At 33.0% G+C, this 25,387-nt stretch overlaps 1 protein-coding gene across 2 annotated transcripts in view; it reads left to right on the forward strand.

Annotated features, from left to right (window-relative positions):
* Positions 1-25,387, forward strand: part of LOC127721726 (periostin-like) — a 42,904-nt gene that overhangs the window by 11,398 nt on the left and 6,119 nt on the right. For both annotated transcript variants that reach the window (XM_052228525.1, XM_052228524.1), the window contains exons 2-14: positions 2,515-2,680; positions 4,604-4,713; positions 7,671-7,825; positions 10,199-10,358; positions 11,479-11,593; positions 12,763-12,907; positions 15,831-15,990; positions 16,886-17,145; positions 18,328-18,487; positions 19,737-19,851; positions 20,421-20,568; positions 21,543-21,708; positions 22,378-22,492. In XM_052228525.1, coding sequence (XP_052084485.1) covers positions 2,515-2,680; positions 4,604-4,713; positions 7,671-7,825; positions 10,199-10,358; positions 11,479-11,593; positions 12,763-12,907; positions 15,831-15,990; positions 16,886-17,145; positions 18,328-18,487; positions 19,737-19,851; positions 20,421-20,568; positions 21,543-21,708; positions 22,378-22,492 — 1,975 coding nt within the window. The remainder of the gene's footprint in view (positions 1-2,514; positions 2,681-4,603; positions 4,714-7,670; positions 7,826-10,198; positions 10,359-11,478; positions 11,594-12,762; positions 12,908-15,830; positions 15,991-16,885; positions 17,146-18,327; positions 18,488-19,736; positions 19,852-20,420; positions 20,569-21,542; positions 21,709-22,377; positions 22,493-25,387) is intronic.

Raw genomic sequence — 25,387 nt, forward strand, 5'->3', positions numbered from 1 at the left:
CGATAGTTTCATTGATTCTACTATCTTGTTTTATGAAAGTATATATTTACATGTAGTAAACATGCATGAATTGACAACACATTGGACGTCACTGCGCATAAATTATACCAGGAGTAAACAGCGTACTTTATATGTTAAAACAAGAGAACGGATTGAAAGTTGATGAACAAAAAAGTTCAGGTTTTTTTTTTTTTTTTTTTTTTTGGTACTTTTTGTTGTGGTATTTAGAGAAGTTACTGTCGATGGTAGATCTTTTATAGCTTCTGTTGGACGTTTAGCAACCAACAATCAATAGCTTCTGTTGGACGTTAAGCAACCAACAATCAATAGCTTCTGTTAAATCAATATAATTTTATTACATGTATGATTCTTTATAATCTGTAGTTTTGTTTGACTGACAACAATCACGAGGCACTCCAATATCCTATTTTATTTCCGCATAAAAACACAACAGCTATGACTGCACATGCCATCCGTGTCAATGTTAAAACAATGCACAGAAAAGCTTAATCTAGACATCTTAATGTGATAGTTGTACCATAAAAATGAAATTTTTAGAATCAAATGCTTCTTTTTATAATTTTAAAGGGCTATAAAAGCGTTGATCGTATGCACATTTTTAATATGAAGCGTTCGGTGAACGCTTTTACATCCCAATAAATTTAATAAAAAGAAGCATTCAATTCTTAATCTTCCTTCTGTATTACTGATTCCTGTTTATGTGGTGGTCTCTCCTGTATATTTCGTCCTGAATATGTATGAAATATTTGCCACTGGACGTTAAGCAACCAACAATCAATCAATCTCCTGTATATTTATATCATTATTTAAATTGCTGTCTTATTGACGTTCACCGCATATCCCTTGTATAATTTTCCTACACTTTGAGAGCTATTTACTTTGATAATGTATACAATAAAGAAAAAAAAATGTTGCTGACTTTAAAAATTATTTTCGATGTTCAACAGTTTATAAGAGCAGCCCTTTTCTCACCAGGAAAGAGTTTTTAATACATGTCATAACAATCAAAAGTACAAAATTAAAAGGATTTACAAAATAAAAAGGTAAAGATATGCACGAGTAAGACCTAAATAGATTCAAATTGACAATAACTTAATCTTTTATCCTATTCATATTTGAAATACGATGTTTAGAACGACATAATGATATCCACCAAGATTTAAATTACCATGTTATAAATAACATCTGGAAAATAGGCGTTATTGACAGCAGATTATTAAACCATAATATACTTTGACACGGTATTCGGGCAAAGAAAATCTCACGACTTTTTCTTTGATTATGTTTTTTCTTTTAAGACTGAGACGAATTATGTAGTAAAACATGTATCTGCATGCTCTTCTTTTTCACTTCAACGTATTTGTTTTTTATTGTATTGGTGTATTAACAATTTTGAAGAAGTATATTACGAATTGTACATTTTGTAACGTAGACCTCACGTTCTATGTTCTTACTACGATGTTTTGAAAACAAAATGTACATAAGTTTCAATTGATAAAGTTTTATGCCTCGCTTAGCTAGTGCACCGATACAAGCGTAATTTTGTTGACATTTACTAGATATAAGAAGATGTGGTATGAGTGCCAATGAGACAACTCTCCATCCAAGTCACAATTTATAAAAGTAAACCAAAAGGTCAAAGTACGGTCTTCAACACGGAGCCTTGGCTCACACCGAATAGCAAGCTATAAAGGGCCCCAACAATTACAAGTGTAAAACCATTCAAACGGGAAAACCAACGGTCTAATCTATATAAAAAACGAGAAACGAGAAACACTAATGTCTTATGAACCACACCAACAAACGACAACCACTGAACATAAGGTTCCTGACTTAGGACAGGTGCAAACTGTTCATTCTACGCTACATCAGTTGTTCAAACTGACTTGGTGGTCTCGTGGTATCGTGCGGGAGGTCGTGGGCTCGATCCCCGACCGCGTCAGATTTTACAGTCGGTATTTATTTGCTGCTTCTCCGATAGACATGAGGCAAAAATAGGTGCAAATTCTGGTCGGCTCGGATTTATAATGATATGTCTTTTTGCGGATTGTTGACGTGTGAACTAGAACGTTTACAATTCGGCTCAAACTGTCGGTCTTATTCAAAGCAGGGTTCATAATCATATTGAATTAACTTTTACCAGTCCTAAATATGCATTTATTTGTCACTGCATGGGCGTTAAGCAACTACCAATCATCATCATCTTGTATGGATTGAACTTATCGATTAACTTATTTCTCTAGCTGTCATTATAAAATAAAGAAGATGTAGTATTTTTGCATGCCAATGAGGCCACTATTCACCAGAGACAACATGAATTAGATAAAAGCAACTATATATTACATAACGGCCTTCAATAATGCGCAAAACCCATACCGCATAGTAAACCATTAAAGGCCCCTACATGTTTGTTTTGTGTTAGAAATAAAATGTTTTCATATTGTATTTCCTTTGCCTTTAATTATCATTGATTTAAAATCCGAAATGTTGTAGGTATCAACAATGATAGAAGACGCCGGTTTGTCGTTGTTCTTTGAGCAGAACCATATTACTGCTTTCATTCCCACAACAGAAGCTCTATTGACGTTCGACGAGAAGAAGTACGGTTACGATCTGACAGACAGGGAAACAGTCAGATCTCTTCTGCTATATCACATGGGTAAGTGGTCTAATAGCATAATTTTGATATAACTGTACAAGGGACCCAGGAAAATAGCGGACATGGTCGAGTGTTTTTTTTTTTTTTTTTTTTTATATTTTTATTGTCGGCTGTCATCCGATATTCGATAAACAAAACATCCGTTCACGGCTATGATATTGACTCTTTTATACTTTCCAGTCAATCTATACCTTGACAAGTATTTGATTTAATGAATTGTTAACTGTTTGTTTAATAACAGCTATCACTCCGTATCCGTATAGTATTTGTTGGAAAACAGTGACCATTGTATTTTCACATGTCAACATTTTATAAAATTCAAAAGTTGACCTTCTGTGTCAAACCCTTTTGCTGGTCAGCTAGATGTCAAACAGATCAATGGAACTTGAACAAAGAAAAGCTCTCTGTAATTACTACTAAATTAAACTCCCCGACCTCCTAGAAGAATTCGTACAATGTAGTTAACATACGGTTTCTGCTATTATACACACATGCGCTTAGGGCATTACCCGTTTTTTTCTCTTTTTTTTTTTCTTTAGCTTTATTTTGTTTTAGTAAACATTCTTTTATATAACAACTTATTTTCACTTGTTTAATGCATTTTTGTTCTTACTCTTATACGAAATTTGAAAAAAAACAATAGTTTATTTTTACTGTTCCTCTCAGTATTATTGTGGAAAATATGCAAAAAAATCAACTGCATCATATATAACTATACAGTTATTTTGATATTCGATGGATAAGAACAAAACACTTTAAATAGGTGAAATAAGATGAAATATTGAAAAATATTTACTTTAAAAGGGGGTCCTAAACACATACGAATAAACATGTACATTGGATACGATAATAAATTGGATATTTTACGGCGTTTTATATATATTACTAGTAATGTTTATTTTCTCAATTGTAGTGAAAATGTAGTCGTAATTTAACACTCGAAAACTATTAATTCATTTGGATATCAATAAGGTAGGAATGCCCTTTATCGTCAAGCGTCAAACGTTCGTTTTTCGCTACCGTTAGCGTCAAATGAGCCTTTTTTTTTCGTCATTCGTCAAATCTCATTTTGTAGCTACCGTTAGCGTCAAATGGAGTAAAATGTTTATAGTTAACGTAATTTTAACAAACGTCCTACCGTCATTCGTAATGTGAGGTACCCCATTACTACCGTCATGAATATATAGTGAGAAGTTTTGTTACCTTAACAAATACATTTTGTATAGTATCAGCTGTTATGGACGGATGGCTACTATTCTTTATAAATATTTTTTACCAACACAAAATTTTGCATGGTCTTTGGTATTGCAGGTCAATTGTTTCCTTAATTTCCAGGATCGTAGTTCTGAACCCCCCTAAAAACTAGTAAACAATTTACATTTATTTCGCATAACGGAAAACTCAAATTTCAAATATTTGGGACTTAATTTTTAAGAAGCTTGAAATTTTTCGTAATGAATAACGTTGAAAGATTGACTTGTTTTTCAACTATTTAAACACAATATGAATACCAGCTTAGACTAATAAAAATAACAGTCTATAAATTTGGTGCGTAGAGTTTTGCGTGAGGGTGTTGGAACCTTATATAGTTTCTTAATAAATTCTAAATTTATCAATGGAGTATCTAAAAAAGTGTGTTATAAAACATGTCGGTACCGTGGCACTGACTACTGATAATGAGCTGATGTTACCCGCAGGAACCACCCCTCGTGAGTCAACCAACATCAGTGTCGACCCAATTCTAGATCGTGAAAGTGTCTCTTAATAAATTTGGTGCGTCTGAAGCGCTTTTCTGAATTTACCTTTATTAGGAAAGCTCAAATCCAAAAATTTGATAATAGCATTTTAAAAAATATTAGATATCAATTGGAAAAAGTTTTATTCATTTGAAATTGACAAAGAATGTTCATGTTTCCTTTTCAGTTAAAGGGCCGTATCTCGACAGTGATTTACCAGCAGCAAAAGAAGCAAAATCTCTTCACCCTTCCGGTTATAAACTTTATTTCAACCAATTTACAGAAGGAAGTGAAAAGGTCAGTTGGTTTGCTTAACAGTTAGGGTACCAGGTTATTTAGATTGAAACTTTGTATGAGCGACATCGTTCGAGTAATTGCACAGGCTACGAAATAACCCAGGGAAATCAACAGAAATGTCACACAACTAATAATTAGAGATAATTTTCGCTATATATTATACATGATATATATAATCAACAAAAGCTTTCGCTCAAGTACATATATATATAATATACTATACGTATTTTTTAGTAATTCTGTTATTTGAATAATGCCCACGACTAAAATGCAACCATATTACAGCATTTTTAACGTTCCAGCAGCATAAACATGAATATCAGTTATTTTTGTTTTCTTAACTTTTTACTTTATTCATTATAAAAAGAATGAAAACAGCACTTTTAATTATAAATTTCATGCGTCTGATGCCCATTTCTGGATTTATCTTCACTAGGAACTGTCAACGCCGAATATTTGAAAGCCTAAGATGTACATGTGTGTGTATATATATAAACCGAAACTGTTGTGGAGCTATATGACCGAAAAAGACCTGAAGTTAATGGCTAAGGTCAACTTTGTCTGGGGGAGTTAAATATAAGTATATCCTTTTCTTTCCTTATCGTTTGCAATTAATTTTCAAAATAAATGTTTTGCATAAAATATTTATATCTATCCATTTCTTTCATAAAATAGTTCCCACGTGTAAAAAGTTTATTTTGATTAATGACGACTTCACTCATGTACTCAATGGTTTGAGAAGTTATATTCACACGAAAATTAATTCAGGCATATTTGTGTGTAAAGGTTTTTTTTAATGCACAGTAAATCGGAATAGTTAGAGAGATTTGCTAATACAGTTATTTAAAAGTTCGTGACAAGAATTTAAAACATAGAGATATTTTCTTTGTTCGATTGTAAAAGTGGGTAATTACAAAAATGTATATGTAGTTCGGCTTTCTGATGCCTATATGAGGGTCTGGATGGGGGGTCCTTCATTTCTGTATTCTTTATTTTTTAGGCTATTTTTCTCTATTCTTTGTACATTTTGCCCATTATTCTCTATTCTTTATATTTTAGCACCTCATTATTCTCTATTCTTTATTATATTGGTCCATTTTTCTCTATTCTTTGCCCATTATTCTCTATTTTGTAAACCCCCATCCACACCCTCCTATATCATGTTAAGTTATTGCGATTCACTATTTTGTTCAAACTATTTCGAACTTTAGTACATATATGTATTTATGTTTATTCAGGTACATGTATATGCACGCAAGATGTATGAATAGTAAGACATTGGAAAATTGGTATTTTCATGTAAATTATATAAAATATATATGACTATTAAAATGATTTATAGCACCCGAGTCAACTTAGTAATTATCCAAATATGTAAATTTAACCAAGTTTGGATAGTTGTCTGTATTGGATTATATTTAATGTGCAATATATTTAAAATTGTGGAAGTTAAAAGTTTTCAATAAGAAAATAGATGTTTAACTTTAAAAAAACCAAAAATCTATTGAACCATACCTGTGGTTATATTCCCAATGACTTCATGAGGTCCCTCACGGAGGGGGAGGGAGGGGTTGACACCACATACCTATGTATAAACTATTATTGGATTGAAGTTTCGTGTTATCGGATAAAAAAAAAACACATTTTTTCTCCCTGTTGTTTTTTTTGTGTCATTTTGTTTGTACTTTTTGATTTTCAATGCGTTTTCTTTCATCTTTTTTGATTTTCTTTAATTTTTGTTGCTTTCTCGTCTGTATCAATTAATGGGGATATATGATATACTGTCTCGTCTGTATCAATTAATGGGGATATATGATATACGGTAAGTAGACAACAAATCAACAACAAAAACACTAGACAAGATATCTAAAGTTTTTGATTGCAGAATGTGATGTTGTTCCGGGTTAGGAACTTGTACAGCTCTGCGTATTTAGTAAATTTTCCCCTTTGACGCGATATAATTATACAATCATATAATATGGGCCCTTGTCAACTTTTACGCTCTGTTTAAAGATATTTTTATATTAAATAGCAATGTTGATTAAGTTTTGATATAAAGTTGTTGTTTCATTGTGGTAAACCCCACACCTTTTTCAATAACATTTCTAAATTATTATCTTTTGATTATTATCAAGTAAACGTGCCTTTTTCCATTATAGATCAAATTGAAATCCAAGGTGTTGGATGTCAAAAGCATATTTAGGAACGTGTCTTATCTGGTTTGTTTCATAACAAATAAGTGATAAAAACAAACAATTAATATTTTCAATTTATGCAGAACGTGACCAAGTTAGTAATAAGTCAGATATGCTGTTGACAATTGCACTTCTTCTTTTTTTATATAGTAATCGGATATAACTAAATATGATAATCAAATGAATGATCGTTAACAATTAAGCAGGTCTAGACTATCTAAATTATTACCGATAAAGTCAGAGCTTCTTATGCAAAGTTGACCTACACTCTAGCATTTAGGCTCTCTGTTTGCTCTCCAATTGTCCAATTGAGTGATAAATCAATAAACAAACTTCGAACGCTGAAAATTTCTACTGGTTTGCCTTGACTTCACACGGCATGCATATCAACATTGACCCCGTGACCAATAAAACGACAAGGATGTTATCATAAAATCAACGTCGTGACTTCGGAAAACTTCGGTTGTTTCCGGTAACTTTGGAAATAATACCAAATAACATATATATCAATTTTCAGATTACATTGACATTTGAAAATGACAATTTCATTTTTGCCGATCATAGACAATACGGTTCGGGTAATTTAAGGTGTGTCTTTGTCCTTCTTCTTCTCAGCCATTTGATAGATAAACATATATTCCTTGATTCGTTTTTTATTGTTGTTGTTATCTACAGTACAAGGTTTAACATTAAATGACGATATTGTTAAGCAAATGTACGAACCCAGTAATGTATTCAATATTCAAGCTTTATTTCTTTCAGATTTTCACTGTGAATGGCGCAGTTTTGATAACTTCTAATATCACGGCAAGTAATGGTGTTTTGCATATCATTGACAGAGTTATGGCCCCAATCACAAGTGCCAAAACAGTACACGACTACATTTTATACCCTGAGATACCAAGTTATTCATTTTCGTAAGTCTATTATCTTTTATTTGAAGTTCATCCATTTTGTTTTTAATCTACAACGCGTTTAAAAATTCGATTGAAAGTATGGAGTATTTACAGTTGTCAAATAAGTTCCGGCAAAATTTTGCGTCATGATTAAAAGTAATGATTGTTTCATGACGCCATAAAGTTATTCGGAATCAGACCTAGGGTAATTCAGAGTAAATTTAGCTAAATACATAAAAGTGTAAATTCGTCTTTTCGTTTGAAGGTATAGTTTGTGAATGAAGACTGACATACACGATTGCACTCTTTTATCCCTTGTTTTAATGGTAATATTTAAAGAGATTAGCTCTTTTGTGCGTAATTCGCCGTTTTAGAATCTAAAGAACTAAGTGTATCCTCATTTTCCTGTCCCGAACTGAAAATAACTTTATATACTGAAAAGCTTATTTTTCAAAACCCTGTGTATATAGCAATGCCCGAAATAGAAAATCGCTATACTGAATGAAGAAGATTAATCAATGGAGACAGAAACTATAGATATATCTAATATGATAATGTTCATTTTTATCAGGACCATGACTCCTATGGCGCCAACAAATACATTTAGTATATTAAAATAGATAACGGTTAGTTTACTGAAGACTATATTTGACAATATGGAATATTGGACGAGGAGTGTCACTTTAATGAAAATGATTCACAATTTATTTCCAAATACATTTTTTTTTCTCACTTTTGTCAATAATGGACTTGCTAGTGATGTTCTCTGTTAGTATCTTACAGTTTTTGTCAAGCTGAATACTGAACAGGCTATTGTCTTGTCTAGTCTTGTCTTGTCTTGTCTTGTGTGAAGATCCTGCCTTTCAAAGGCACACCTCTGGTTTCAGAGTAAAATAAATGGTATATTTAACACCCACTAAAACGTTTATTACGCTTTTAAAATCTAAAACAAAAGATAATTTAGACTTTAAATATTCACGCCTTGGCTGAGTGGTTGCATGCAACCCTTTCTTTTTATTCACCGGTAATGTTAATAATATCGTATTACGTCTAATGTGCAGAGCAAAGCAGAGTTTTCTACTGATGTATTCTACAAGATGAAGAAAGTGTGTACATCCACATTTACATTGACAGTTACAGAGCAAGGCACTAGCATCCAATATTAGTTGTGTACTAATTTCTTATTTCTCTAATGTTCCACATTTCGCGCAGGGCTTTTTATTACATTATCTTAGTCTTTAAGGTGTTTCGAGTTGAGGGCAAATATCGGTAGTCATCATATATTACATTAATCATTTCTCCGTACAGCATCCTTTATGACTTTTTTCATTTTAAGGGATATAATATTGCAAGACTTTTGACAGGTACCCAACAACTCATTGTATAAAACGGTTCAACGAAATACGGAGAACAGATATCATTTTCTACCATAGAACAATTGTGTCATATACGTAAAAATTGATTGAATGGTTACATGTATCAATCATTTCCCAAAATATTTTGTTTTTCTATTTATTTTAATATACAATGTACTCTTATAGAAATGCAGAAGTTCCAAGTCAAAAACCTGGCTTCAGTGTTATATCCTTTTTTGTCTCAATTTTATAAATTTATTTAAAACAGTAGAACGAATAAGCAAGAATTCAGTCTTGCTATGTTGTTTTTAAACTGACAATTTTTTATACCATATGCAATATGCACCCAACGGGATATACAATGTATGGTAAAAACGTAACACTGGAAAACGTGAGTTGACCGTTTGTTGTTCTCGTTGACTTTTTCCTCACATCGCCATCATTTGAAATTGATTCTCTATGTGCCTGTCCAAAGTCAGGAGCCTGTAGTTCAGTGGTTGTCGTTGATTCATGTCTGTCTTCTTTTTTTTTCGCAAATTGTTTTGTTATAAATTAGGCCGTTAGTTGTCTCAATTGAATTGTTTTATATTTTTCATGTCGGGGCCTTTTATAGCCGACTATACGGTATTGGTTTTTTTTTTATTTTGGAAGGCCGTACGGTTGCCTATAATTGCTTACATCCACTTCATTTTAACATTGGTGGATAATTGTCTCATTGGCAATCATACCACATCTCCTTATTTTTATATACATGTATTGAATGGTTTTACACTAGTAATTTTTGGGGCCCTTTATAGCTTGCAGTTCGGTGTGAGACAAGGCTCCGTGTTGAAGACCGTACTTTGACCTATATTGGTTCACTTTTATAAATTTTGACTTGGATGGAGAGTTGTCTCATTGGCACCCATACCACATCTTCTTATATCTATTGGATGGAGAGTTGTCTCATTGGCACCCATACCACATATTCTTATATCTATTGGACATGTTGGGTGGAGAGTTGTTTCATTAGCACTCATCTTCTTATATCTATTTATAGATCTATAAATAATGCATCCATAGTGGACTTGGATTTACGACAATGGACTACAGAGACAAACCGGAAGTTTACAGTATTCTTACCAAATGATGGCCATTTAGTCTCTATGCCAAGCTACGGACAGGACAGATTATTCAAAGACTGGTACCTAATTAGAAAGGTAAAACAGATAGTTTTATGTCCACGATTTGCCATTTCATAATCTATTGTATTAAAGTATTGTAAATAGTTAAATTGTTCATACACCATAATGAGCACACAAAAACAGATTGAGATGCTGCAGCCAAGCGAGAGAGAGTGACTTGTCCTTAAGACAAATGTCAATAAAACATTACTCTAATACTAATGATTCAAAAACTCGAATCCAACTGAAAAACATGGAAAGATGCTCCGAAAGGCATAACTTGTCAGTTATATTTAAGATATAAAAATAAGAAGATGTGGTAAGATTTCCAATGAGACAACTCTCCACAAGAGACCAAAAGACACAGAAATTTACAATTATAGGGTACCATACGGCCTTTAACAATGAGTGAACCCATACCGCATAGTCAGCTGTAAAAGGCCCCGAAAGGAAGGAGTGGTGTATTATATTTTCTTGCCATTTCGTAAAATCATGATTTATTAAGGGTAATTATAAAAAAGAAGATGTGGTATGATTGCAAATAAGACAACTCTTCACAAGAGAACAAATGACACAGAAATTAACTACTAAAGGTTACCGTACGGCCTTCAACAAAGTAGCAAAGCCCATACCGTATAGTCAGCTATAAAAGGCCCCGAAATGAAACAATTTATAAAACAGTCGAAGAATTTTTACAAAAACTATATTGAACAGCCCTACAGAATGACGTTAGTAAAACAAGACAGACATATAACAAACATTGGGCTTATTTTATATATTTTTTATGTTACACACGTGTTACGTTAATTGAAAAAACATGGAAAAAAATCATATTAAGGTGGTACCCAACACCTTGACTAAAATTAATTTGGCTCGTTTAATTTTCATAAAATTTTTACAAAATGTTTACTTTGACCCTTTGACAAAAATATAAAAATTTCAAAAAATTTGAACCAACCACTTTATCAGAAAAATTTCTTTGGTTATATAGCAGTTTGACAAACACTAATTTTGATCATTGAGAAGCTTAAGATTTCATTAACAATACAACGTAATTAAAACGTTTAGCTGATTTTTACAGAGTTATCTCCCTGTAGTGTTAGGTACCACCTTAAATGACTATTGAAATGTAATCTCCTTTTTTTAATATCGTTAGGTATACCATGCACACACAGTCCTAGATACATTTTCCTTCATACCGTCTAAGGGTGATATTCCAAAACTGACCTCTATGCAGGGTGATATTACCTTCTACAGGGAGAATAATAGAGGTAAGGATATTTAATGTTTATATATGATATATAGTACGTAAACATATTCTTCTAATCGTTTGAAAGGAGACGTGTATAATCTTTAAAAGAAAAATAAGTCTAATACTGGTTCTTTATAGGCCATATTTTTATATATCGACAGTTGGGGTTCGTGTTGCTCAGGCTTTTTGTGTTTTGGTCTTTTTGCTTTTTTTCTTGCCATAGCGATGTGAGTTTATTTTTGACTTACGAGTTTAAATATATCTTTGGCATCATTCGCCTCTCTTTTGCAGATTTGTCTGGTAAGTTCCTTCTGTCTTACATATTTACATACTGGTGAAGTTCCATTTATTTGCGGTGTTACGATCTTCCTGTTTATCGAAAAGTCATGGTTTTTCATAATCATGATGTCAGAATTAAAATTATGCTTTTTAACATTTCTTTTTCGTTCCACACTTCTGGTTTTAAGTTTACTTGTACCATATGAAGGGTTTTCAAGAATTATATATGTTTTGAGAACTGAAATTATATCATTCCTTTGATAAATTTGATAACCAAACAAGAACAAAACACTAATGTAATTGTGGTCTGTGTTATTTTCAGGTACATTTATTTAACACTCGTATTTTGTTCTGCAAATGTATATTGAATTTAACTGTTTTAGAAGTTTTTCATGCGTTTAGGATGAGCATACAAAATATTCTACTTTATTATAAGTATATCAAACGATTTTATCTCGAAAAACATTTTGTTGTTCACCCAACTAGCTATATAATATTACATAATGTAGTATTAGATTAGATAGGTTTGATAATCACCGGACTAAGTATAATAATACATGTATAATTCGACACTGAAATTTGTACAAATAGGAAAAATTATATTTAAGTACGTCGTTTAGTAACACTAAACAAAATATATATATATATATAAAAAAAATTAAAGATAGATTAAATAAAACGACACTTGTTTTTCATAATGTCGCGTTCGAAATAAGATCAGTGTCAATAAATTTATACGTAAAAGACGCTCATTCTTTTATTGTTTAAAACGCGCAAAATGGAAGTCCGCGGCTACACAGATATTAATTTACTCTTTCTAGTATAACATTCTTGAGCAGCCAAAAGATGCAGGATTGTTTTCGTTTGCTTCTGACACGTCACACGTAATCGACATGTTCTCTTTTTCAGTTTATGTGAAGAGTAATAGAGTAAAAGCTTTAGTAATTCAAGCTAATGTACCTACTGTGAATGGTATAATCCATGTCATAGACAATCTACTGTACTTTATCTATATGAACATTGTACAGACAATACAAAAATTGCCTAATACTCAGTAAGTAATATTTTATACCCTTTACAAGAGGGTCTAGATGGGGTTTACAGAATAGAGAATAATAGACAAAATGTGCAAGCAGAATAAATGGCAAAAAAAGGGCACAAAAATAAAGAATTAAGAATAATGGGGTGCTAAAATATAATGAACAGAGAATACGGGACAAAAAAAATAAAAAGAAGACAGAAAAATGACCTAAATAATTAAAGAATACAGAAATGAAGGACCCCTTATCAAGACCCTCATACAAAAAATTCAATCAAAGATACATATACGAGGGTATTGATAGGGGTCCTTCTTTTCTATATTCTTTAATTTTTTAGGCCATTTATCTCTATTCTGTATACTTTTGTCCATTATTCTCTATTCTTTATATTTTAGCACCTCATTATTCTCTATTCTTTATTTGTTTGTTTCATTTTTCTCTTTTATTTATATTTTCTGACCATTATCATCTACTCTGTAAACCCTCATCCACACCCTCATATATTACCAGTTGGAATGTACAATTAATTACTAAGTGGTAGAGTATTAGAAACCGACACTGTAAAAACAAAACGTGTCAAAAAGAGAGGCGAAAGATATCAGAGGGATAGTCAAACTCATAAGTCGAAAACGAACTGACAATGCCATGGCAAAAAGAAACAGACAAACAACAGTATACAAAACACAACATAGAAAACTAAAGACGGAGCAACACGAACCTCACCAAAAACCGAGGGTGGTATCAAGTTCTGCGGAAGGGTATGAGAACCTGCTCCACATGTGGCATCCATCGTCAAAGTCTGGAAACCTGTAATAGCATCATTGTTAGATAAAGTTCGAAATGCCGTATTGTTATTTTTTTCCTTCATCTTTCATCATTGTATTTTTAAGAAAGGGTTAGAGCTATGGTTTCTACCTGATCTTGTTCAGGCAAAATTGACCATGAATACTTTAAGTGCGATTTGTAGCCCATTTGTAGCTATTACGCTCTTTAATTAAGTCTCCCAAACGAAGTTTGGGAAGACTTATTGTTTTTGCTCAGTTCTTATTATTATTATTCTTCTTCTTCTTCTTCTTCTCCCGCCGCTTTTAAATTTGAACTTGTCCGCACCCGTTCTCCAAAACCGCTTGTCAGATTAACTTAGGGTTTCACAATATGTAAGACTAACATGTCTAGTGGTGCAATAAGGGTTTTGTTTGTGCAATGGGGTTTATAAAGGGGTACTTTGAGGGGCAAAAAGAAAAGAGGGTTTTACTATAGAACCCTATGGGATTTTATTTTTTTAAATTTTCAAATGATTATAAATTGAAAACCGTTTGTGATAGACACAATCTTTTTAATTGAAAATGTTCTAAATGATAAAGCCCATTAAATGAAATACAGGGTTAGTCCCCAGGGGTCACCCCACCCCCTGCCATTTAAGAAAGTTCTAATACCTTGTAAGTGGTCAAGATCCCCACCCCTAAACCATATATATTTTGGTTTGTCATGCTAAGATGGTTTGAATGATATACAGGGTTAGTCCCCAGGGGTCATCCCGACCCCCTGCCATTTGAGAAAGTTCTAATATCTTGTAAATGGTCGAGATCCCCACCCCTAAACCATATATATTCTGGTTTGTCATGATAAAGCACATCAAATGTAATACAGGGTTAGTCCCCAGGGGTCACCCCCACCCCCTGCCATTTAAGAAAGTTCTAATATCTTCTAAGTGGTCAAGATCCCCACCCCTAAACCATATATATTCTGGTTTGTCATGCTAAGATGGTTTGAATGATATACAGGGTTAGTCCCAAGGGGTCATCCCGACCCCCTGCCATTTGAGAAAGTTCTAATATCATGTAAATGGTCGAGATCCCCACCCCTAAACCATATATATTCTGGTTTGTCATGATAAAGCACATCAAATGAAATACAGGGTTAGTCCCCAGGGGTCACCCCACCCCCTGCCATTTAAGAAAGTTCTAATATCTTGTAAGTGGTCAAGATCCCCACCCCTAAACCATATATATTCTGGTTTGTCATGCTAAGATGGTTTGATTGATATACAGGGTTAGTCCCCAGGGGTCATCCCGACCCCCTGCCATTTGAGAAAGTTCTAATATCTTGTAAATGGTCGAGATCCCCACCCCTAAACCATCTATATTCTGGTTTGTCATGATAAAGCACATCAAATGAAATACAGGGTTAGTCCCCAGGGGTCACCCCCACCCCCTGCCATTTAAGAAAGTTCTAATATCTTGTAAGTGGTCAAGATCCCCACCCCTAAACCATATATATTCTGGTTTGTCATGCGAAAATGGTTTGAATGATATACAGGGTTAGTCCCCAGGGGTCATCCCGACCCCCTGCCATTTGAGAAAGTTCTAATATCTTGTAAATGGTTGAGATCCCCACCCCTAAACCATATATATTCCTATTTGTCATGTCTCGAACATTTGAATGACGTATACGGTCAGTCCCCAGGGGTTCCCCCCACCCCCAATGTTCTAATATCTTGTAAATGGTTGAGATCCCCGTCCCTAAACCATATATATTCCTGTTCGTCATATAATGAACATTTGAATGACGTATAGGGCCAGTCCCCAGGGGTTCCTCCCCACCCCCAATGTTCTAGTATCTTGTAAATGGTCGAGATCCCCACCCCTAAACCATATATATTCTGGTTTGTCATGCCAAGATGATTTGAATGATATACAAGGTTAGTCCCCAGGCATCACTAATGCATATAACTTTACTGGACCAAACCAATTTTCACTGGACGTTGCCCAATGTCAGGCGACCCTGGGAATTACGAATTATGGGAGCTTCGTTTGGGAGACTTCGTAACAGCATCCTGTTACAATCATTTTTTGTTTCGCATATATTTTGTTTTTTATCTTTTCGTCTGCAGCGTTCATTTCAATGATATTTCAAGAAACACTTTCTACTTTTCAGAACTTTTAAATTATATTTAGAAAGACAATCAGAAGTCAGGTCGTATCTTGGAAGTCTAAACGGAACAAAGACAGTATTTGTACCAACTGATACAGCGTTTGCTAAACTACCATCAAATAAACAACAACAGTTTACTAATGACATTACCTATTTGTCTCAGGTAAATTATTATCGCTATTCACTTATAACTTCGCTGTTAATATCACGTGTGGCCTAAGTGACCGAGTGGTCTAAGTAACAGGTGCGTTCCACTCTGTTTTAAATAACTAGGATTGTCAGTTTTCATGTCGAAGGTCGATGGTTCTCTACGGGCACACCGGCTTCCTTCATCAATAAAAACTAATTACCCAGTAGTGATTAAAGTGGCATTAAAAAGCAACGATATATCAATATCAACCAATTGATATCATGTGACTATAAAAATATTAATATTTGATACCGATCTCAATGCGTACAGCAAGTTTATTTAAAAACATTTACCCGGTACGCTCCAGATAAAAATTGTGGATGAATGATACATAGACTATACTGTTATCACCTTCCTATCATAGGCTAACAGTTATGTATCTTTCAAGATCTAGGAGTTACATTTGAAAGTTTTAACATTGTAAAGGGAGGCTGAATATACCAGTGAAATATTCGTTGTAAAAATGAAATCTTAAGTGCAATTTAGAGGCAGAAGATATCAATGATACATTTTAACTTAAACTGAAAATATTATGACCAAAACGAAAAACGAGAAAAAGACAAACGACAGTCTACAAAACAAAACATAAAATATAAAGACTGAGCAATATGAACTCCATCATTGATCTTAGGTTTTCCGGAAGGGTAACCAGTTCCTGCTCCACATGTCCCACCCGTCGTGTTGCAACTTAAATCTAAAGCGATCATAATAGATTTAAATGCAGCATGTGTAGACACTGTATACGATAAGCGTTTCTGATGACGGTAAATCCAGAAAAGTGGTTTAGATTCAGGAAATTTATGAATTTTTGTTTTAATTTTTACACATGTTACTAATAAAAACAAAACAAAAAACTATATATTTACAGATTTTGAACAATCATATTCTGAGTTCAGAAGTAGACGAAGGATCATTAGTTGACGGACAAACATTCACAACGCTGTCAAACAAGACTATCACAGTTATAAGAAAAGATCAAACATTTTATTTGGAATCCGAAGATATGCAGATAGAGGTTGAGGAAACAGACATTGGTTGTACAAATGGTATTGTCCACTTAATAGATAATGTTATACTCAGGAAAGATTATACCGTGTGGGAAGCAATTACAGGCAATGATCAGTTGATGTAAGATTTTATTACTTAATACGTTTTACCTGACCGAACATGATCGGTAAATTTAAGCTACAACCTGACCAAACATTGTACCGTTAGGAATGTAATCAAAATTTATGATATTTATTTTGTATGAACATGATGAAAAAGCGTATTCATGTTAGGAAATATCGATCTGCGAGTACCTTTAAAACTTCAAGAATTTAATTTTTGATGAAATCGAAGTTTAATTTTGGACACTTTGGACCTCAACGTTGTTGTCAAAGCAAACAGACATAATAGGTAAAATGTCAAAAATTGGGTACAGCAGTCAACATTGTGTTACAAAATAAATCACTATAAAACAAATAACTATTTCAACAAAGAAAAAACAAAATGGCATATATACTTTTATAGACAAAGTTCATGAGCAAAAATGAAAGACAAGAATATAAAAACGACCATAGCACAATAACACAATGGCGGGATGTATAAATACCTAGCCACGTCATAAGTATATTACCAAAAATGGACTAAACAGTGAAGGTTAAAAATGTGCAAGGACAAATAAAAAGAATACCTTCCAAGTACTTATTTTATGATGATATCAACGACTGAACGTCAAGATATATTAAAAAATATGTTAAATAGATAAAACAATACTTCATAAAATTCAATGTCTCCTGAAATTGTTTAAATGATGGTTTGGAGTAAATGTCGTTAAGAAAGAACAATAATGACAAAAGTGTATCCAAACTATTGATTTAGAGTTTTGTATATATTGTCAGCATTAGACAAACACTTAAGCCATGTAGAAAGTACATGCATTCTATATTACTGATAACCACATCGGTTGTCTGGTGGTAGCATACTCCATTGCTTTGGTCAAGCTTATGTTTTGAAGAATTAGTATATATGCTGCCTCTTTGCAAAGCAAGTTTCTTTTGGGAGTCAGAGCAAAGCCTGGTCGGCTTGGAGTCAGAATAACGTGATGGGTATTGCGACATGTCTTCCTGTAGACTATTACTGTGTGGAGTAGGTCATTTAAAATCCATATTAGCGTTTCGTTCTAGGACATAGTATTCATATTCTTTATCGCATTGATATGCTCTCGTCTAGAAATGCGAGTGATATTTGCCACTGGATTAAATTTGTGTGGTTAAGTACGTGATTTGTACAGAACTTATAATTGTTATATCTACAATATTATTTCAGAAAAATGAAAAGTTTTATGCAGAATTATAACGATTTACCATCGTTATTGAACAACGGTGGTGTGCATGTTACAGTATTTTTACCATTTGATTACGTCATGGATGATATTCCAGGATCTACACTAAGTAGCTTTTCTACAAATCCGGATCTTTTGTATGACGTAAGACATACTTTTATAACATATCAGTTAGAGGCAAAAGTAGTTTATCACCTTCACATCTCATTAATCCATTAAAAAAATACAAGTTAAGGTGAAAACTAACAAAAAAACTGAGGGAACATTTGACTCCAAAAAGGAGTTTATCGATAGGATAAGGGTCTCTATCTACGTGGTATGCGTTACCTGTCATTTTAATCCGAACTGAATAGATTATTTATACATACATACAATTACATTAAACTATGATATGAAGAACAAGTGCACAGTATGTAAGGTATTATTTTCTGTCAGTCTATCAACTATAAAACAAACACACACCATAACTTGAAAATGCTTGCTGCTCGTCATATGGCATGCTATTGTCCCCGCCATGAGTGACGGAGACTACTGGTTCGATCTCTTACCACTTATACAAATGATACTTGCAGAATCTACGCTAACTAGTCGGCTCGGAATCGGAATAAAAATGTCTGGAAAGTTAATAATAATACACTAGTTAAAATGAATTCTAGTCTTAAACGGTCATGATGATCTTAACATCATCTGAAAAGTCTGAACAATAAACTTATTTAGTCGTGTTTAGTCTTTCAGTCAAATTTCAAAAATTTCTACTGCGGTAAATACTATACTGTTCAAACAATTTGCTTGCAGTCAATTCAGTACTACTCTGTAGCTTTGCAGGCAATTCAGTATGCTGTTGAGGTGAAGAGGTGAATACCAATTTTTGAACAGTCTGAACATTCCCTGAATGGATTTTAAATGGCTGCAACTGAATAGTCTGGACAGTACTGAATTAACCGCAGAAGATAAGTTTGGAAATTGAGTGAAAGACTGAAGATTACATAATGAATTAATGTTCAGCCCTTCAAGAGCTGTGTAGATCAAAATTATTAATTTAGATCAGAATTGGTTTACTAGTGATATGTGATAAATTTCCAATTGTTTGCGATCGATCTTCTGTAGATCTGTAGATGATTATTTGGAGATTTCTAGGTTAAATTTGTCATTGATAATTACCAACAATTTCATTCCATGCATGTAGCATATTCTTACCTTAAAGTGTTTGAATCTATTGATTTGATCTTGCCAGTTAATCAACACTTAATAATTTGCTTTACTTAAAAGCTAAACACACCTACCAAGTCTATGTTTTATTACACATTGAAGCAACACGTTTTCCATTACTCAATACATATAATAGTGTTTGAATCATTTCTGTGGTAGACATATTCTTTGTTTCCAATTGAAGGCCTTGAGTGGACACATCATACTTGGTCATACGTTAACTACATTTAACATGAGTAGCAAGGAAACATTTAATACATATGGAGGACACCAACTGACTACAGTGTTCTCTAAGGAGGGTAAATATAAAATATACGAAACTGAAAGACTTATCTTTATATACATCTTAATAAGAATATTTATAAATGCAGAGTTATTTAATGTACGTTCCGACGTACTATAATAAGGATCAACTCCAATTATAACGCGTTGTGCCAAAAAACAAAGAAGAATCCAACAATTGCGTTTCTGTTAACGAAAAAAAAAAAACACATTAAAATTGATGTGTCATAAGCGCTAACGATATTTCGAATACCGAAAATGTAACATAAAAAATATTCGTAATATTAAAAAAACCCATTAAAATAAGATTAGAATTTGTGGAACCCTAGAGATATTTTTGAGACATTGTACGAGATGTGTTAAAATAAAATTTAAAATGCTCTGAAATAGAACGTAAAACGGTAAAATTTACAATGAGAACGAATTTAATATAATGTAGAACGCCGCGGTTGATATAACATTAAAACTGAATTAGACAACAATGAAAAAGTTGAACTGTTAAGAAAACATTAGAATGCGTTGAAATATCATTTAGAACGGTTCAGATAGATAAAAGTTTAAAAACTATATATCATGAATGTTTCAGAGATATCTGTGACTGGAAGTTACATTAAAGCTGGAGTTATTGTTAGAGATATATTATGTTCTAATGGTGTTATTCACATAATTGACAACTTAATGCATGTGGCAACAAGGAATGTTTTAGATGAAATGAAAAGACATAAAGAAATTAGGTAAAACAATAATCAATTTTAAAATTTATCCCAGAACATTGTATTTTTTGCAGAACGCATCCGTAGTAAAACTTATTGCAATTACAAAAACATATTATAAGAATATCAGATAAGTCCAATATGTTTCCCGTAAAGTATTAACCCACTTCATGTAAAAAAAACTCATCATGGATACCAGGATTAAAAATTTGTACACACGACGCGCGTTTCGTCTACTAAAGACTCATCAGTGACGCTCTCATCAAAAAAGTTTAAAAGGCAAAACAAAGCACGAAGTTGAAGAGCATTGACGACACAAAATTCCTAAAACATTGCCAAATACAGCTGAGGTAATCTTTTCCTGAGGTAGAAAAAATTAAAAGTTTTGTAAACAGTTATGACCATATCAATGATAATTCATGTCTAAACATAAGTGCTGACTACTGTGCCGACAACTTTAAATGGCTGACAACTTAACATAAGCGTAACAGTGATATATAAAGTTATTTCCCTTCAACTATGTCTGTCCCCTTTTTTAATCTCTTGAATATGGATCAGACTTATCTATTGACATTTTTTTCATTACAAGGGCAATACAGATAGTCATTTTCAATCTTTACAAATTCATTCCTAAAAAAGGTTATAAAATATACCAGGTGTTACGCCTGACGCTCGTTTCATCTAGAATAGACTTAAATCTGAAACAAAGTGTTGCTTTTCCCTTGAACAAAGCTACACGCAAACTTGAAAAATTGAACGTGTAATAAAATTGAGAATGGAAACGGGGAATGTGTCAAAGAGACAACAAAAAGAGCAGAAAACAGCCCAAGGCCATCAATGGGTCTTCAACACAGCGAGAAAATGCCGCAGCTGTCCTCCAAACAAACATGTGTACTAGTTAAGCAAAAATGGACGTACATATATTCACATAATAACGGCCACGCTGATGAAGTTAAATGAATGTTTTTTTTTTCATAATTTATATATCATTGCAGTGTTGTATCTTCATTTATTGGCCTGTACACGATGCAAATGCTACAAAATCTCCTCTCTGATAAAGATGAAGATATTACCATATTTGTTCCCGTCAATGAGGCTTTCAACGACATACCTAGATCTCGAGCTGATAAAATACTCATGGATAGTCTTCTTTTAGAACGGGTAAGATATAAACTAAAAATACGTCATTGTAATCCTATTTTATCACACTGTTAATTGTTAACCGTCGTAAACGGTGATCATATGTTTATACATATAATAAATGACACCAGTACGTTCAAAACCCAATATAAGCAGTCTTAACACACTTTTCAAAAGTAAATCTGTAGAGTAAAAATAGTCATAAGTTATTAAGTGTTCGATTGACTCTTGTGCAATTCTTGATAGAGATATTTCCCTTTGCCCCCCCCCCCCCCTTATTCCCTTATTGTAGGGTAAGTTACATAATCCCTTTATTATTTACCAATTAAAAGTTTTAACATTAACTGATAATCTTTAGAAAAAGGCTTTTAAAACTACCTTTATTTCTTTAAACCTTTTCAACTCGTCTCTACGATCTAGTAAAGATCTTGTATTATACTTGTTTATTCCACATGTTCGAACTTGGTTATTACATGAGGAAAATAAACCAGTTTGCACGACATGATTTCCAAAGGGCTATAATTCCGATTTCAATTGAAAAGTATCTATACTGTCAAAAAAAAATTAGGCCCAAATAAAAAGAAACGAAGGGTAACGTTTTTTTTTATTTAAAGAAGTACTTTTAATTTGTGTTCGATATTTAGATTTATACTTTAGCCATAGCATTTGTATAGTACCTTACTTTTGTAGATTCTCCAAGCCCATGTTGTAACATCAGGGAGTCATTTAGTAGAACAATTATATGCTGAACAAAACCTTATATCTGTGGAAGACACAATTTATATTAGAAAGGCTAATAATACAGGTATTCAGTTGATATTTTATAGTGCGTCTTTCTATGTTGTGATGTTACACTATTGTTTCAGAAAAAGGGTGAAGGTTTGTTACCATTAAAACGTTTAAACCCACTGCATTTGTTTGCACCTGTCCTAAGTCAGGAATCTGATGTTCAGTAGTTGTCGTTTGTTGATGTGGTTCATAAGTGTTTCTCGTTTCTCGTTTTTTATATAGATTAGACCGTTGGTTTTCCCGTTTGAATGGTTTTACACTAGTAATTTTTGGGGCCCTTTATAGCTTACTGTTCGGTGGGAGCCAAGGCTCCGTGTTGAAGACCGTACTTTGACCTATAATGGTTTACTTTCATAAATTTTGACTTGGATGGAGAGTTGTCTCGTTGGCACTCATACCACATCTTTTTATACCTATGTTCAGTATTTGCCGTTTGTTGATGTGGTTCATAAGTGTTTCTTGTTTCTCGTTTTTTATATAGATAAGACCGTTGGTTTTCCCGTTTGAATGGTTTTACACTAGTCATTTTTGGGGCCCTTTATAGCTTGCTTTTCGGTGTGAACCAATGCTCCGTGTTGGAGGCCGTACTTTGACCTATAATGGTTTACTTTTACAAATTGTGACTTGGATGGAGAGTTGTATCATTGGCACTCATACCACATCTTCTTATATCTATATAGTGAAAATAAATACATGTAGTTTTACTAATACTAATTTGTATTTCAAACATATAAATAAATATTTAAGTTCGAATCCATATTAATGGTGTAACACCACTAATTCGGCCCGGCCAGAAAGCACATACCAGAAAGTAGTACATATTTAACACAAAATAGTTCCTACGCATGAGTGTAACTTTCAAAATATGTAGAATATTTTGGTATTGTTGGTATCAAATGAAAGCTGAATGACTGGTGATCATTGAAGAACACTTTTTGACTTATAATTTTGAATATTAAAAAAACTGCACCAAATTTTATAAAGAGGGTACTTTTTGCCTGTATGTCAGATCTGAAGTACCTGTTTTGGTACATCCGAAGTTCCGGGAACCAGTTCTTTCTTATATGCCATTAAAGGTATGTTGATTTTTCCAGTACAAGACACCATAAAGTGTTGCTTTGACATGCAATGATTGTCACTTTATTTGAACTTGAAACAAAAGAGCTGTGTCTGCTTGAAATTGAGGAATTTAACATAGAAAGCAATGGGGCCATGAATTAGTGGTGTACTTCCTATTACAGAGAATCATCAAAAATTCAATTTTTAGAAGTTGTACCTATTCCAATGAAAATAAGTCATATTTGATGTAAGTAAACATGTTTAATCATCTTTTTTGGATGAACAATTCTGTTTATGGGAAATTTCAGCTCTTAAATTGACATAATCAGGTATTTTAGCCTTTTATGGTCACACAACATGCATGCAGTTAAGACTTGACTCCAAATTCTTATTTTAGCATTATTTGGGATTGCAATCAATAAAACATGTATATAATGACTTCTTTATGGCAAAAAAATAGCTCTTGGTCAAATAATCCTATGATTTTTCAAGTTTTATTGGTTTTCTTATGATAGCCTTTTACAATCTAGGCAATTGGTATATACTCATATAAGAATTCCAAAATCTCACTGTACATGCAATTTTGAACCAGTTTAGCAAGTTATCCAGCTGAAAAATATATAAATTGCTCTTTATAATCTATGTTGTACCACAGAAGTATGGTTTATACCAAAAATGTCCCTTTTCCAATTTGAAGAAAAAAAGGGGGGACAATTTTCTCAATTATGTCTTAGGTTTGGTCTAATATATTTTTATTAAATGAACAAACTCTGGTGAAATATGACTATTGGTAAGCACATTGTTTTCCCAACAGAAATTATTAAATACAACAATGATATTGAGAATAAAATAAGTATATTGGCCATTTATAATATCCATATGCAGTTTTCTTTGAATAACCTATATGTTACTACCAGTCCAATTTGAGCTTAAAATTAGTAAAATAGTATTTGGACTTAAGCTTTATGTGTTTTTTATTGCTTGAAATAGATCATAGAATGAAATAAAGTGATGCAGAAGTCAGTATAGCAAGTTTGGTTCTGTTATAGGTGTAACACCACTAATTCGGCCCGGCCAGAAAGCACATACCAGAAAGTAGTACATATTTAACACAAAATAGTTCCTACGCATGAGTGTAACTTTCAAAATATGTAGAATATTTTGGTATTGTTGGTATCAAATGAAAGCTGAATGACTGGTGATCATTGAAGAACACTTTTTGACTTATAATTTTGAATATTAAAAAAACTGCACCAAATTTTATAAAGAGGGTACTTTTTGCCTGTATGTCAGATCTGAAGTACCTGTTTTGGTACATCCGAAGTTCCGGGAACCAGTTCTTTCTTATATGCCATTAAAGGTATGTTGATTTTTCCAGTACAAGACACCATAAAGTGTTGCTTTGACATGCAATGATTGTCACTTTATTTGAACTTGAAACAAAAGAGCTGTGTCTGCTTGAAATTGAGGAATTTAACATAGAAAGCAATGGGGCCATGAATTAGTGGTGTACTTCCTAATATTGAAATGTATGATGGTGGTCATTTTTTGAATAAATAAACAAGTGTCAAACAGGATATAATTCGATTATGTTTATGATAAAAATAAACAAGAAAGATGTTTATAATTGGTAAAAGAGAGGCGAAAGATACCAGGGGGAAATTCAAACTCATAATGCGAAAATAAACTGACAACGCCATGGCTAAAAAGAAAAAGACAAACAGACAAACAATAGTACACAAAACACAACATAGAAAACTAAAGACTGAGAACACGAACCCCACCACAAACTGGGGGGATCTCAGGTGCTCCGGAAGGGTAAGCAGATCCTGCTCCACATATATTTCCCAAA

The sequence above is a fragment of the Mytilus californianus genome, unplaced genomic scaffold (genome assembly GCF_021869535.1).
Source record: "Mytilus californianus isolate M0D057914Y unplaced genomic scaffold, xbMytCali1.0.p SCAF_12, whole genome shotgun sequence".
NCBI classification, from domain to species: domain Eukaryota; kingdom Metazoa; phylum Mollusca; class Bivalvia; order Mytilida; family Mytilidae; genus Mytilus; species Mytilus californianus.